Genomic DNA, 16,184 nt, shown 5'->3' with positions numbered 1-16,184 from the left:
TTTTGCTTCCAGGAAGTATCTGCTTTCCAGACATTTCTTCAAACAAATCATGTCTCAAGAGAAATAATAAACAAGAAGTAGCTGAAACTACAAGGTTTAGCTACATGGAAGAGCAGGGAAAGGAGTTAAAAAAGGAAAAAAATGTTGAATTTCCTGAAAAAGAGCCTTTGCTTATGCCATATGGCTGTCACATTGCTGTCTACAAAGCAGGGCTTTAGTACAGTGTTCTGATAGAGCAGGTTCTCTAAATGATTGTGCTTCCCTGAAAATAGTGGGCAGGATTTGAAGGGATGTGCTACAATTTCTGTGAGCTAGTCCAGAGATAGTTTTCTGTTTATTGTGCAGAGCCCCAAACAGACTTTGGGGTTGAAAGTGCTTCAATTTTGTCGATGTAAGGAAATAAAAAGCATAATTATGAGGTATTCACTGGTATATTTATCATCAGATATTAACTGAGAGCAAATGGTTTATGAATCTAAACATCAGTCAGTAAAACTAGGTCTCCTTCTACCAGTGCTTCAGCAAAAATTGATCTGTGTTTACCTAAAAATAATTTCCTCCATAGTAAGCTGTTGCAAATATATCAAAAGGTATCATTAGCTTCCAATAGTTATCCCAAACCATTTGGTTTCATATTTTGTAATTGAGGGTACTGTAAGTAATTGGGCCAGCATCCAAATGTGGCAATTTTTTGACAGATGCTGATAAGATTAATGACATTTTTCTCCTTGAGTAGTATTTTCAGCACTGAAAACACTATTGTGTGATATTTGAACTGGATAACAGCTTGACAGGCCTGTCAAGTGCTGACTGTAAAGTCTACCCACCTCTGAAGGAAATGGCCTTAGGTTTTGCCAGGGGAGATTTAGATTGGATCTTATGAAAATTTTCTTCACTCAAAGGTTGCTCAGGCTTTGGAATAGGTTGCCCAGGAAAGTGGTGGAGTCACTATCCCTGGGAGTGTTTAAAAATCTTGTAGCTGTGATGCTTAAGGAACATGGTTTGGCAGTGGACCTGGCAGTGCTGGACTCTGGTCTTAGGGGTCTTTTCCAACTGTAATGACTTTACAGTTCCATGATTCCATGAAGTCCACTTCCTAAGATCAGACCTGGGGCTCATTCTTGTTGTCTGCTTCTCTCTCTGATTCCTGGAGGACTGGCAACTCTTGGTATAGCATGCTGGAAGAGAGACAAGAGGAATTTGCATCCCAGCTTCTAGACCTTTTAAAACTCTGCTCTCTGGTCTGTTCATTTCCCACCGAAATTGTTCTGGGGAGGGAAAAGCACAGACCAAGACCTGAAAGGGCTGAGTCTTGAGGAGCAAGTTGTGTTTCATTACATTCTCACTCTTTGTAGTACTGATGTGTGTAGTATGTTCAGTAATCCCACTTCTTTCAATTGGGCTGTTGATACCTTAAAATTTTTCTTCTTTTTAAAAAAATTTTATCTTTTTTGTTTGTTTGTTTTTCCCCCTAGACCCCAGGCAGGCGCAGTCATCCCCGCCATGGTCCTATGACCAGTCTTACCCATCCTACTTGAGCCAGATGACTTCACCGTCCATTCACTCCACAACTCCCCTGTCCTCCACTCGAGGCACAGGACTTCCAGCCATTACCGATGTGCCCAGACGCCTCTCAGGTAAAGACTCTGTTTTGCCTAAAACAATTATGCAGAGAGGAACAAGACTGGCAACAGCTGCCTCCGTGGCCTCAGACAAACTTTGGCAAGGAGAGCAAACCTCAGCAGTGATACCAGGATTCCTGCATGGCAGGCAGGATTCAAAATCCCTTTTTTTTCAAATGTGGAAGAGCTGCTATGTTGCTCTGAGAATGTCTCTCTCAAATAACTTTAGGTTCATTTCAGATCAGATTATTTTTTAATTGTGAACTGATTCTTTGAACAAATTATCTCTCTTTTTTTTTTTTTTTTTTTTTTTTTTTTTTTTTTAATTTTCCCTACAAAAGGATGTTTACTTGCATGTAATTAGGCACTGGCACAGGTTTCCCAGAAAAGCTGTGGCTGCCCCATCCCTAGAAGTGGTCAAGGCCAGGTTGGATGGGGCTTGGAGCATCTTGGTCTAGTAGGTGTCCCTGCATATGGCAGGAGGGTTGGAACAAGATGATCTTAAGGTCCCTTCCAACCCAAACCATTCTGTGATTCTATGTTTTAAAGTAAATGTTATACTCTCTATTTTTTGGTGCTTTACCTTTGTGGCGTGTGTGTTGTTAAGCATCCTGACAGATAGATGCCTTTATTTCTTCAGTAGTTATGGCTGAGGTTCATTCTCTTGTATTTCAATCCAGTAGCTCAAGAAAGACTGTTTCCTTAGTTAATATGTACTTAAGAAAACTATCAGAAACTAGTTGAGTCACTTAAAGGTAAAGATTGAACAAATTGTGCCTTGGAATGATGCAGGAGAGAGGAAATACATTTAGGAATATAGACAAGACAGTAGTGAGGAACTGAGACTTTTTTTTACCAAACAAATGCACATTTATATATTGCACAATTCACCTCTAATGGTCTCAGTGATAAAACCATCTGTGTAAAGTAATCTGATTGCCCCAAAGTAAGAGAGAGCCTGTCATGGCACACAGTAACCTTGTACCTCTTGCCAAAAATGAGGAACCTTAGGGGAGGGAGGCTCAGTCTTAAAACTCCAACCTTGCAAGTGTGGAAATATTAGCAGCATATGCCAAAAAAGCATGTGTAATGTAAAGAGAGCCTTTATGATTCATTAATGAAAACCAAAGAATCAGTCTTATTACATCTATTTTTTGCATGTTTGCAAGATATTATTATAATATTGGATGCTGCTGCCATACACCTGTTTGATTCCCAGCCAGGTGAATTTCTTGCTGTTGTGTTTTCCCCTTACACCAAGCTCATAGCACTGGAAATGCTGATCACTCCACTGAGCTGCATCCCTGACAAGCTGAACTGCAGCCAGCAGGCGTGGAGGATTTGATTAGCATAGACTCCCTGATTTCTTTCATCTTGGAGGAGGGAAGCTTTGTTTCTCAAACAGCCAGCTGCAAACCCCTCTGCAGCCCCAGTGCGCTCTGCCTTCACAGAGATGCCAAAGATCTGCATGTGGGCTGAGAGCTGGAGGGTTTTGGAGCAGGTTCCTGTGGGCTCTCCATGCAACACCCTGACTTGGGTCAAAAAACTCAATCGGCTTGATGCTGAGGAAATGCTTTGTTTGGCCTGAAACAGGTTCCCTTTGAGTCAGAGCCTCCTGATGGTCTGTGTTGTCGAATGGGTTATTTTTGCAATCGTGCCCGCGGCAATACCTGCAGGAGAGGCTCGGCTGGGACCTGGCAGCTGCACGCCGCATGCTCGCCCTGCAGCCCTTGCTTGTCTGTGTGTATTCAGACGTGAGCGCCTGGCATGTGGGCACAGGCAGAGAGTGACTAAAAGACCTGGCTGCGTACGTCGTGTGGCCGTGGGCTGAACTTTCCTGCCGTGCTCTATGGCCATTTGCCTTCGCGCTTCTTGTCCTTCATCTTCCTAGGGCTTGAACGATGCCTCTGCAATGCCCTGACCTTTTTCCAGCAGGGGAATCTTGCTTCCAGTTAGATTCAAGAGTGAAAAGGGGGACTTTGATCTTCCACAAGGGCCAGAGGTTGTGTGCAGTGTTTGCTGACAGAAATGGAAATTCAGAATATAAATGCTCTACTCAGCACCAGAGAGAGGCATTCCTGGCTGAAGGACCCACTCAGATGCTCAGGATGCAAGCAGGCACATTGCAGCCTCAGCTGCAAACATGACAGTGCCTCTTCTCAAGGTTTAATTTGCAGTGCCACAGGGAGGGAGGGCAGCATCCAACACCTCCTATATCTAAAGAGTGAGAGAAATGCAAGTTTTAAGTTGCCCCGTACAGCAAGCAATTTATCCTTCACACTCAAAGAAATGTAAATCTTCACTCAGTTACTTAATGCATATTTAGGAAGAGAACAGAACTCTGAAGAAGGTAGGAAATTACTGCAAAGAAACACTAAAATAGTTAGAAAACTTCAGGCATTTTTAAAGCATCAGGGAGAAATTAAGAGTTTTATAAGGCCTTGAATAAAAAAAGTTGCTTTCCGATACAGTGGCAGAAATCTGATTATCAAGGCTGTTAAAAGTATACAAGGTCATTTTAATGAATGCCATATTTACTGCCTGTTTCTTAACATCATGCAGGAGGAAAAATGAGTAAAACCTCCCCCTTAGCCTTGGCTGTCACACCTACAGGCACAGAACTTCCTATCTGCCCTAATTTCACATTACCCAGCCTTTCCACAAGCCTCCATGGCTTTACCTGCACAACTACTAAAGTTGTTCTCACCCAGATATTGAAAATATTCCATCCAATAAAGCAGGAGTGGCTCCTGGTTTTATTGTCAGTGGCAGCCCTTGAGAGCTACTTTTAATAATTTTTCTTTGACTAAAACCACACTCATCCTTATGGCCAAAGTGGTGGTGTTCTTCTCCATCTTGGGATGGATACATGAGCCAGCAATGTGCCCACATGGACAAGACCAAAAGCACCTAACCTGTATCAGCAATGGTGTGGCAGCAGCACCAAGACAGTGACCATCCCCCCATGCTGGGCACTGGTGAGGCCACACCTTGAATCCTCTGCTCAGTCTCAGGACCCTCAAACCAGAAAGACACTGAGGGGCTGGAGCATGTCCAAAGAAGGGATCGGAGCTGGGGAAGGTTCAGGAGCAGCTGAGGGAGCTGGGAGGGCTCAGCCTGGCAAAGCGGAGGCTCAGAAGGGACCTTCTCACTCTCTACAATTCCCTAACAGGAGGATGCAGACAGGTGAGGATCAGGTTCTGCTCCCAAGTAACAAGTGATAGGATGAGAGGAAATGGCCTCAAGTTGCACCAGAGGAGATTTAGATTGGATATTAGGAAAAAATTCTTCAATGAAATGGTGGTCAGGTAAAGGAACAGGCTGCCCAAGGCAGTGGTGGAGTCACCATCCCTGGAAGTGTTCAAAAGGCACATGGATGTGGCCCTTAAAACACTAAACATGGTTTGATGTTGGATGTGGTGCTGCTGGGTTGGACATGATGGTGTTTTCCAACCTTAACGATTCCATGAATTTTGGTGATGAGATTGCCTGTGTTTCAACCCCAGATTAGGCTGAACATCAGAAGAGGTTTGGGGCTGCAGGACAGGATGTGGTGGGGCACTGCCATAGTAGTGCATGCAGTTGCTCATCCCATAGGAGAAGAGAAAAGGGCAGCAGGCTGCAACCCTGAGGAGCTCCTCAGGCAGCTGCTGCAATGCAGCTGAACTGGTCCTGTCAGTGTCTCGGATGATTTCTCTGCGCTACTGGCAGGTTTGCATGCGTGCTGCAGGCACGTGTACATGTGTGCCCATGGCTGCCAAACTGCAAGCATTCATCTTCTATATTCTCCAGCTGGGGGTCAGTGCTCTGTTTGCACTGCTCTACAACTAATCAATTATATATTCCAAGTATCTGGGCAGTATTCAACAGCACAAGCTGAAAAGCAAAGGAAAAAAAAAAATTATCTGGCATCACTCATGCAACTTTTGAACCAATTATATTTCTAGTCTAGAAGTTTTACATTCATATCAAGAAAAAATAAAGAAACAATTCCATGAGGCCATGAAATTGCCTTACCTTAATATTTCAATCATAAAAAGAGCAGGATTCTCCATGTTTTATTAAAATATCTGTCTGTTCAGACTTCCCCAGAAGACAGTGAAAGTTGGTGGCCCAGCAGATTAATATTCTTAATTAAATAATATTGTAGTGGAAGCCATGGGAATATAAGAAAAGGGTCATTTTAGAGAGGGTTTGCCTGAGGGATGTAGTCTTATTACGTGATTCATAGTGAATGCACTCAGTCTTTCTGTCCTATGCATAACCAAAGTGCATGTGGGATGGGGAGCATGGGTGACTATTATGCAATTAATGTATATGATTCATATAAATATACACATCACAGCCATTTTACATAACACTTTGGGGCTGATCCAGCAATTCCTGCCCACATGGAAGGTTCAGAGCAGGGACTACAGGTTGAGTTGTTCTTGCAGTCAAAAGAGGGCTGCTCCCAGGCAAGTGAAGGAGGGATGGATACAGATGTCCCCAGGGCAGATATCCACTCCTGAGACACTCACCTCCAACTCCCTTTTGAATCAGTGAGGACAAAGTGACATTTTCAGGACTTGACCAGTCTGCAGGTGATCTGTGCTGGTCCCTGGCAGTGCCTGGGAAGAGCCTGTTTGTCTCTGAAGTGAGCCTAGGTGAGTAGTTCAAGTACAGGCACGTATGATCTGATAGCCTGCCTTTGCTGAGGTGATTTAAGAGACAGTTTAACTGTCCCATAAACATATCCATATCACAGCCTAATTGCACTCTAGTCCTGGTTTAACCCTACCTCACCCTGACCTCGACCTTCTCTGCTGTTTAAGGGTTTGAGCTTGATTTTAATTTTGTTGAGAATCCTAAGAAGAAGAATTCTTCCTCTACACTTTTCTGGACTTACTTACCCTTCTGCCTAAACACGAATCTCTTAGATTTTGCTTCACCATTGACAGAGATTTTCAGGGTCAAGATCTTCAGATGCTGGAGGACCTGTCCTGCAGGTGTACCACAAACACGTTCAGTGCTGACTGTGGAAGATCCTCTCTGTGTTTGACAAGTTCCATATGACAAATGAGAAAATTAAAACTGAATCTAAATAGCAGGACAAATTACCAAACCTGCCTTTTCCAGGCTTGGGCTGGACCCTTCCTAGCTGGGGATGTGCCACCATGCCCAGACATTGCTGTCCAACTAGCTGGATTCGCCACAAGATGCAGGGTGGGGAATGTCATTATATTTACTCTGTTATTCAGTAGAGCCATGCTGAGATAGATGAGGGAGATGCTGGGATCAGGCCCTAAACAAAAGAAATCTACAGACCCATCCCTCTGAACTAAAATGGCCAGAAAGTGGTATCTTCACCAATAAATTATACAGTGGTAGGGCTGGACTGTTAAATACCAGTACTGTTAAGCTGTCAGCAAGGCTGGTGTTGAGTGGGGTTGGCCAGCATGGTCGCAAACAGGTCCCAGTTGTGGTTTGGAAATGAGCAGAGTCCTGAACCTGCTCCTGTGGGCAGCTCAGAGTCAGCTACCCCTTTATGGAGTCAGGATTTAACATTACATCTGTGGCCAGACCATCCTGAGTAGATTTAGAGCCAGAGAATGTGCCCTGACCCTGTTTGCTAGTTCATGTATAGCCAAACTTTCCCATTAATTTGTCTCGCTCTGTAGATAAATCACCACAATGTTTTGGGCCATCCTGGACCCTTACCTCAAATTGAAATTTAAGAAACCTTTCTGTTCTCCCAGCTCACTGATGGCTGGCAAATATAAATGCAATGCCAGCCATGCCTTAATCAGGGAGAATACTGGTTTTTTACACAATTTAATTTTCATTTTTGTTAGTCTAAAAATCATATAATAAAAAACCACATGGAATGGAAGCAGCTCCAGCTGAACCTCTGGATTTAGTATTGGTATGTCAATGAGAAAGAGGCTCACTGTGATGGACTTTTTTTTCTTTGGATCCTGTACTGGTTGTCATCTTGGGTTTCTTACCCTGTGCGTGAATTACCTTGGATTTTGCTAGTGTTACGTACTCACATGATTTTTTTAACTAGGATTTTTCCTTTTGGGGGGAATTTGGTCTTTGAAACAACTTTTAGAAAGAAATGTTGTTTGTCTTCTTCTAAGGAGCTCAGAAAACTTTACAGCAACTAAGTAGAAGCTGTGACCATGGAAGTAGCTGTGCTTTCATCCTTAATTCCTGCTAATTTGATTAAATGTTGTGGGTAATAAGGAAATTTCAAGACGGGACCTTTCATAAGGGAAAGCACTAGTGCTGTCTCCAAAATACAATTCTTTTCTTCTCTCTGTGCTGTGGAAAGCAGAGAAACAGTTAATGCTGTGGCTATTGCCAGCATGGCCCTAGTGTGAGCAGCCCCTGCAATGAATGAGCAGTTCACGCTTCAGCAATATTGTCTCAGGCTCTTGGCAAACCCAAGAAGCCAGCTCGGTTTCTGGTGTGCTTGCTATGCTGAGATGTTTTTCTTGGTGACTGTAACAATTTTCACTCTGTCTTCTTCTTCTTCTTCTTCTTCTTTTTTTTTTTTTTTTTTTTTCTTAATTAAATGGAAGCCAAAAGACTCAAGGTTGTTTCTGTCTCCATTTCGCCTTGCTAATGTTCAATGCTTTCCCTGCGAGGTGAAACTGAGTCAAGGCAAAGTAAAGAACTTGGGGGATCTCAGGTCTTCAGAAACAACCCACTCATTTTGCTGCCTTCCCTAAACTTGTAACTCGCCTTCCTTTTTTTTTTTTTTTTTTTTCATTATTTTTCAGTGGTTCTATTTATTTTGTTTACCGCAGGTTTTCCATTTTTAGTCTCCTGCCCACTTGGTGCCACTTGGGAATCTCAGCACCTTGGCACTCATCTGTGGGCTTTCAGTAGCAGCCTCTCCACTGGGCTGAATCTCTCATTGGAGTAATTGTCCAGAAGATGCGCTGCATAATCCCTACCTCAAATTTTTCTAGCATGGGTGGCCTCAAATTAGGCACCTATGCCCATATTTAGGTGGTAAAACAAGTGGGCTGATTTTCAGATGTTTGAATGTTACAATGCGTGTCTTTAAGCCCTTTTATTTACTTTAAACGGCTGTTGGGAGAGGAAATAAACAGGAAAAATGAAGGCAGAGGGAAGGAGTTTTATTCCTGAAATAAGGGATTTTAAAAAGTACTGAAAAGAAATAAGTGGAATGTTTTGAAATGGAATAAATTTGTTGCTGATACAGGCAGGAAATAGCACACTCAAATATATGTGGATGTATAGATATATTTTTATCTGAGCTTTTTTTGCAATGTGTTTTATATTTAGGACACATATCAAGATTTGCATCTGTTTCCAGAACTTGCTGCTAACAGTTAGTAATGATGCCAAAACATACTTTAGTTCCAGCTTGAGACCAAATGATATTCAGGGCTTTTTTTTTATTACTAATTTAGGGTCTGATATTAATTAAGGAAATTTTCCATAAGTGCCAGGCTTTTTCTGAAGAACTCATTAAAATTATATTAACTTAAACCGGAATCACAGTCTGAGCATGTTTTGTAATGATTATTCTTACTGACTCTGCTGGGTTTTGTAAACAGAATGCTAATTGCTAGTGGGGCAACTGGGTCCTCAATTCCAGACTTCTAAAGGGACAGATCCTGAGCCACTACCTAGATGTGTGTTCCCAGTATAGTCAATAAGCCTCTAACAGGAAGGCTGTGGGATCGAGCTCTTTGTTTCATCCTTCTGCAAAGGCGTTTGATGATTTCCCCCTTCCCTTTGTGGAATTGCTGTTAATTTTCTACCTAGGATGGAGCCAGCAATGGCAGCTGAGGCAGGCTCACATGTGTGCTGATGTGGAGAGGAAATGGATCTTCATGTGTGAAGCTCTCTGGTACATACAGGCTGGTCAGGTCCACTTATTTACCCTCCTCCCCTCACAGGCCCACAAGGAAGCTGGGGAGACTTCTGACAGGAGCATGGAGTGACAGTGCAAGGGGGGAATGGCTTTAAACTGAAAGAGTTGATTTAGATCAGACATGAAGAAATCATCACTGTGAGGATGGCAAAATTCCAACACAGGCTGCCCAGAGAGGTGGTGGATGACCCATCTCTGGAAACATTCAAGGCCAGGTTGAATGGAACTCTGAGCAACCTGATCTAGTTGAAAATGCTGCTGCCTATGGCAGGAGGGTTGGACTAGGGGACATTTAAAAGGCCCTTTCCAACCCAAACCATTCTGTGATTCTATGATGTTGCCCTTAAATCTTTGTGGCCTTGTGTCTTTGTTGCTTTGAATTGGGTTTGATTAATTGGCCAATATGAATTTACTAAATGGTTCCATAAAATGCTGGAGAATTTGGTCCTTCTTAGACTGTGACTGTGTTTGGTAGACTGTGACTGTGTTTGGTAGAAGGTAAGGTAAAGGAGTATCATATGCCCTTCAGGAGCTGAATGATTTAAATTCTACTAATTTTACACTAAAAAGCACAATTCAAGAGGTAAAAACTGCTCCTGGTAGAAATAGCTGTAGCTGCCTTGGTTTTTATTGAAATTTCCTCTCATTTCTGGCCATGTAGAATTGACCACACTGAATTTGGTCAGCAAGGGAGTGTTAGATCCCAGCAGAGCTTCAAAAACACCTTTTTGAAGTGGTTTAGTAATGGTTGTTGGCCTCATTTTACTCATGACCAAATATCTTCCTCTCTTGATGGATGTTTTAGCAGAAAAGAACCTGGTGTCCTGCCAGCTTGGCTGTCATATTTCAAAGAGCTTTGATACTGGTGACACTGGGCTGATATTGGTACAAAAGGGAAGGCAAGAGCCATGCAAGTGGCTCGGTTTTTCTGTGGTTGTACAAAAGCAAACAATGTAGGCAGTGAAGAAGACAAAGATGGATGAGATAAAATGAGGGAGCGCACCTTCACATGGGCCACAAAGGATGTTATTAAGGGAGAAGGAACTATTTCATATGCATAAAGGGAGTGTATTTGGGGACACTAATCTTGAAATCTCTTAATATTTGCTTTCAGACTGACTCAAAAGAGAGTGAGGGAAGGGATCAAAAGCAGGAGATGCCTTCCTGAGCTTGGGACAGTTTCCCCATGTCTGCAGGAGCAGTGTGCAGGTGGTGGAGTGGCCCCTCAGGGAGAACCCAACCCTGTACCTATGTGGTGCTTGATGGTGCTGCTGTGTCCAAGGAGTTTTTGTGGAATGTGAGGATTTTTAGCAATGCTGAAGCTTCATCTATAAGGCACAGAATAATCTGAATAATTTGACATAAGCAAATCTCCATGGATGTATAAATTCATTTATTATTGTACAGTGAAGCCCATGTGGACATCTGCTTTGACCCGAAGTATAAGATTTCCCTGAATTAACTTTCATTTGAACTTGAGGGCAACCTTTGAGAAAAAAAGAAAGCCCAAACACCCAGTTCAGCTTAACTGAAAAATTTCCAGGGAAGCAAAACCCACCACAGCCTTTGGTTACAGATGCTAATTAACCTTGCTTTGAAATTTGTGTCTTATTACCAGTCTGAATTTGTCTAACTTTAGTTTCCACTCATTTGAACTTGCTACAACTTTGTCTGCCAGAACGTAGCACTGATTTTGATTTCTGAGGGCCTCGTGGGTTTCTGTGTTGGTGACAGGTACAGGGATGTGGGTAGCACTGGAGGCTGTGGTGGGTCTCAGGGAGGTGGCAGAAGCCACAGGGAACTGGCTGGTGCAGGGCAGAACTGGTTTGACCTGCAAGGAATCTGAAGGAGGACTGTGAAAAAATATTTTGGTCAATTCAGTTTGCTGTGGCTTCACTATAATATATCAAATCGTGGAAGTTCCCTTTCCTAATCAGTCAAACTCCTACTGTATCTGCTATAAAGGTGTGATTTTTGGTTGAATTACTAGTGGCACTCTACTTTTCCAACCCACCTGAAAAAATGAACTGGGAAAGCATTTTTCACTGACTTTATGGGCTTCTGCAATTCTTTTAGGAATTTTTCTGCCCTTGTATTTGCCCAATTGCAAAGTCCTAACAAAATTAATTTAATTTCTCAGACACTATCCTAGATGGAGAGAAAGGAGTAAAACTGTAGGATGCATGGCCTCCCTTAGTTTTCCTGCACTGTTTAATCTTCCATTTTAAGAAACAAAACTATAGTCACTGGATCTTTTCCTCCCAGATTTAGTTTGCATTTCCATTGTCAAAAGCAAAGCTCAGAGCTGAGGCTGTGGCACTGTTGGGGAGCAGACACTCAGCCAGAGCAGCCTCTTTGCTCTCCACAATCCTAATTATTCCACAGGCAAATCTGCAAATAGACAGTTGAAACTGTGTTTATCTCTTGGGATTACTTGGACCAGGCAATGTTCTCGTTGTGTGAAGAAGTTTAACTCTGTCAAGAGAGGTATCATCATACACTTAGTGCAGGTGATTTTGTGGTGGTTTAAAGGTGTGTTTGGAGGAGGAGAGGAGTCAACGTGCTGTGTGCTCAGCCCTGTCTGGGCCATGTCATCTCCAAACTTCCCAGCTGTTGTTTCCAAAAGTCTCTCTAATCATCCATTTGACCTTTTATCTTGTGGTAGCCATGAGTGTTAGCTGTAATATGTTATTTTGTAATTTGGGAGTGCTGGGATAGGCAGCTAGAAGAAGCCTCCTTGGGCTTGTGTGAGAAAGAGGAGCAATAGTAAGAAATGGGAGCATCAGCAGAGAAAACAGCCTGAAGGTTTTAAATCAAGGATCAATTCTGAAAGCAAAATGGAGGGGTAGGGCATCTCATGGCAATCTTTCCATCTCTTAACATCACAAATCTCTGGCAGTGAGCAGTGAAAGGTGGAATGCTTGGGTTAGGAGCAATACCCACAAAGCCTCTTTCATTTAGCTGAGATGAAAAGCCCCTACACAGGCTCTAGTGATGCCACATGTGTGGTTTCCACTTGTTATTTTTAATGTTTAACTGGGCTATCACTGTCTGATCCATAGGCATCACTGCTTTTTAATGCCCCTTCCTATTAAACAGATACTGTTTCGGATTGGCAGAATATTATAAAGCCAGCAGCTAAAAGTATGTCCATCTTGGTTAAGTTTATTAATTAGGCTTTACAATGGGCTTGCTTGGAAAACCAGTTTGAATCACAGGTACCGGACCAAATCTATGAGGCACATCATTTTTATTGGATAGATGTCTGTAAAAACACAGCTTGCCATATTTAATTTTGCACTGAAATGATGTTTTGCGTTGTGTTGAAAGCTGATTGTGGGATTGAAAAATTTCCACAAACTGGAGATCAGTCCCCTTGTCGAGCCATCAGCTGAGGTTTTGGCTTTAGCTGGAGCATCCAGGTTTGGCTCCTGGAAGCAGTGCAATTCAGTGATCAAAGTAATAGTTGTATTTGGGAATAGCTAATGGACCTCTTCTGGAATTACTGCTGGCTATGGAGAATACTTGTATTGTGATGGTGTCTGGAGGTCTCATACCCCTTGTGCTAAGGACTCTACAGTGAAAGAGGGGGAGGAAAAAAGGGGAAATCAGCCTGTCCCCTATGAATTTGCACTCTTAGGTACAGTGCAGCTGGCTACAAGATGTGCAATGGAGTACAAGAGGGAATTGTAACATGAAGGGAACCAGCGAGGTGGTGGCAGGGGTTGTAGCCTTACTAGATCCAGGTAGTAGTGAGTGTGGGTCAGAAGGGAGTGCAAAAATGAAATTGTAAGGAGGGTACTGAGGTAGCTCTGTGGCTCTTCACCTCCTTCTAGGCTTCAGAACAAGCAGGAAAGAAAGGAAAAAGCTGCTTGTCACAGCTTGTAAAAAGAAGGAAACGGTGTTGGTCAGGTGAGGCCAAGGGACCATTCAGGACCAATCACCTTCTCAACCTGGCCAAAAGATCCCCTGGAGATCAAAATCAGAATATATATATATATATATATATATATATATATATATATATATATATATTGCTGAAAGTTTCTATCTGGATCAGTGAATTCAATATCTGTTGACACAGCTCTGTGAAATCTTCTTACCCTTAGGTAGGTGGGAATTAACCTCAAAGGAGCTGCTGGATCAATTATATTTCCTATAGGTCTGTAGTGTCACAGTCATATAGGACTGGCAGAGACCTTGTGAGATCATATGATTTCTACTCCTGTGCAGAGAAATAGGATCAAACATCTGCAGATGATTCCCGTTGAGTGGAGCCAACTAGTTATGTGTGTTGTTGCCACTGAAAACAAAAACAAAACTCTGTCCCAAAGAAGGAATCCCAGCCAAAAAAATTAATTATAGTTGAAATAGCTAATTTGAATGCAGTTAAAAGACTAGAGCTGGACAGGGTTTGTCAGCCTTGAAAGTCTAGAGACCTCTGTGAGAAAGATCATAAACATTTAGATATCCTTAAGGGTGCAAATTTCAAGGCCTAAGATCCAATCTAGGGACAGACCACTGAAAAACAGACCTTCTGCAAAGGCAACTGTCTGGCCAAATAGGAAGGGAAGCAAGTGCTTCAAAAACACCAGCAGGGCTGCTGACCCAACATAAGACCAAGATGAAATGGCTCATTGGAAGAGGATCTCATAGAAGCTGCTCAGAGGAAGTCCCCGGGAACTGTGGTGTGGATGCTGGCATGGCTGGAGGAGCCACAGAGGAATCCTGGCAATGGGAAAAAGGCACCTCTCTTCTCTTTTCTTCCCTCTTCCTCTCTCAAATATCTCCCTCCAAAGGGATTTTTTGTTTGTTTGTGTTTTCATTTTGATTCCTGCTAAAAGCCAACCCATGTTGTTTCCTTTTTTATGGATGAAGAGGCACGCAGGGAGGATCTAAGCAGCACCGGAGCCAAATTGGGAGCCACTGTATTAGATTCCAAAATTAGATAGGAAGCTGGGTTTAAGGATAGTCCAAACTCAACCAGTTCCTCGTTTGGCCTGGCCCACGTAGGTGGGCCAGACTGGTTTGGAGCTGTTTTTTGGACAGGCTGTTTGCCCATGGAGGAAGCCATTCCAGCCGCAGTGGGGCTGGAGCCGGCGCCTGGTGCTCAGCCGGGCCAGCTCCTGCTCTCACTGGCCTGTGCTGCAGATGCACTGGAGGTTTGGTTTAAAGCAATTCTGCTGCTGCTTTCTCAAGCAGATGAAGACAACTGAAGGTGCTAATTCAGGGTGACTTTGTATGCATCTTTTTAATCTCAGAAATCAGGATTGCATATGAAAATTTTTTAAGTCAAGTTCTCTTTGCTCTGACTTCCACTTTTTCTGTATCTTCACCCATTGAGGAGCTTATTAAAAATGTCTGTTGGATTTTACCTTTAATCTTTGTAACTTTACAACATTTTCCAACAAAGGATTTCATAGTATTTTCTAAACTGTACTACTAACTTCTGTCATTTGGCTATTATGAAGTATTGAAATATACATTGAGAGCAAAATTTACTCAGGAAAGATCAAATTATTTGTCCAAATTCACAAAATAAATCAAGAGCAAAAGTTAGAAAGCATTGCATCGTATTTTCCCTTATAACAGTTTTAATGGTTAACTGGGCTTTCTATTTCTATTCCCAATCACTAATGATGATCTGAACTTAAAATCCAAGATACCATATCTGAGATAAATCTCTGCTGATGGTCTAAAGAGCTGCTAGTGGTATAGTCTAAGGGGCTGTACATCAAACAGCCTCGAGCATGTTTATGATGTGAGCTGTTACAGACTTAAGTCTATTTCTTTTTCTCATCACCACCTTCCTGGGAGGATAAAACCCATATTCAGACTTTACACTATGGAGAAGAAGCATTTCTTTAGAGGTGTTCAGAGCTGGGCTGGTTTAATCTTCAGCTCAGCTGATGAATGGGGATGCTGTGTAGACCATCTTATAATGGATTGAAACTTTGCTTACAGTATTTTGCCTTAATTTAGTAGGAAGCTCAGGTTAGCCCTGAAAGGAATTGAAAAAATATACAGAGGGATTTACACAGCTTTTATTAAATGAGATTGAAAATTGTATGTTGTTAAAGTGAACTTAAGAAGGGATGCAGTGCCTCTAGCCCTGCTGTACTGCTATGTTTAGCTGTGTTCTGCTGAATTTTGTGGCAGCCTGGTATCTAAACAGGCACTGAGTGGCACATTCAATCCATGGACTGAAACGTCTGTAGATCTTTACACAGCTCAGTATTTTTGACTCTTAGCTATGAGAGCAGCAGCTCCAGCAAAAACAGCCCAGGAGTTGTGTGCAAGGTTTTCCTCCATCTTCCTGAAGCTCATGGTGATGGTCCTGCAAGTCCTGCTCTGTGGCTATAGAGCCACAGCTTCGCTCCTGCCATGCCATGGGTTGTGACATTCCCAAGCTGTTCTCACTCTGCCCCATGACATGGGAGCAGGATTTGGCTTGGTGCTTACCTATGGCTCTCCCTCCAGGGCTCCCTCTCACCCTGAGCCTCCTGAAATTTCCTTGGCCAGTGAGTCTTGAGTCGCGTTGACGTGTTTGACCATTTTATCACAGGGCCCAATGTCACTGCTGTTTGTGTTACTTGGGGGAAATGTGTTCTCACTGTAAAGGAAAAAACTCTGGCCGCCACTGAGTGAGTTATTTTCCACTGTTTTCC

At 42.7% G+C, this 16,184-nt stretch overlaps 1 protein-coding gene across 4 annotated transcripts in view; it reads left to right on the top strand.

Moving 5' to 3' along the window:
* RUNX2 (RUNX family transcription factor 2) overlaps positions 1–16,184 on the top strand; it is a 195,861-nt gene that overhangs the window by 61,889 nt on the left and 117,788 nt on the right. For all 4 annotated transcript variants that reach the window (XM_077782469.1, XM_077782468.1, XM_021527233.3 and 1 more), the window contains one exon: positions 1,476–1,637. In XM_077782469.1, the coding sequence (XP_077638595.1) occupies positions 1,476–1,637 (162 nt within the window). The remainder of the gene's footprint in view (positions 1–1,475; positions 1,638–16,184) is intronic.

Source organism: Lonchura striata, chromosome 3, assembly GCF_046129695.1.
Source record: "Lonchura striata isolate bLonStr1 chromosome 3, bLonStr1.mat, whole genome shotgun sequence".
Classification (NCBI taxonomy): Eukaryota; Metazoa; Chordata; class Aves; order Passeriformes; family Estrildidae; genus Lonchura; species Lonchura striata.
This window is presented reverse-complemented; position numbering and strand designations above follow the sequence as displayed.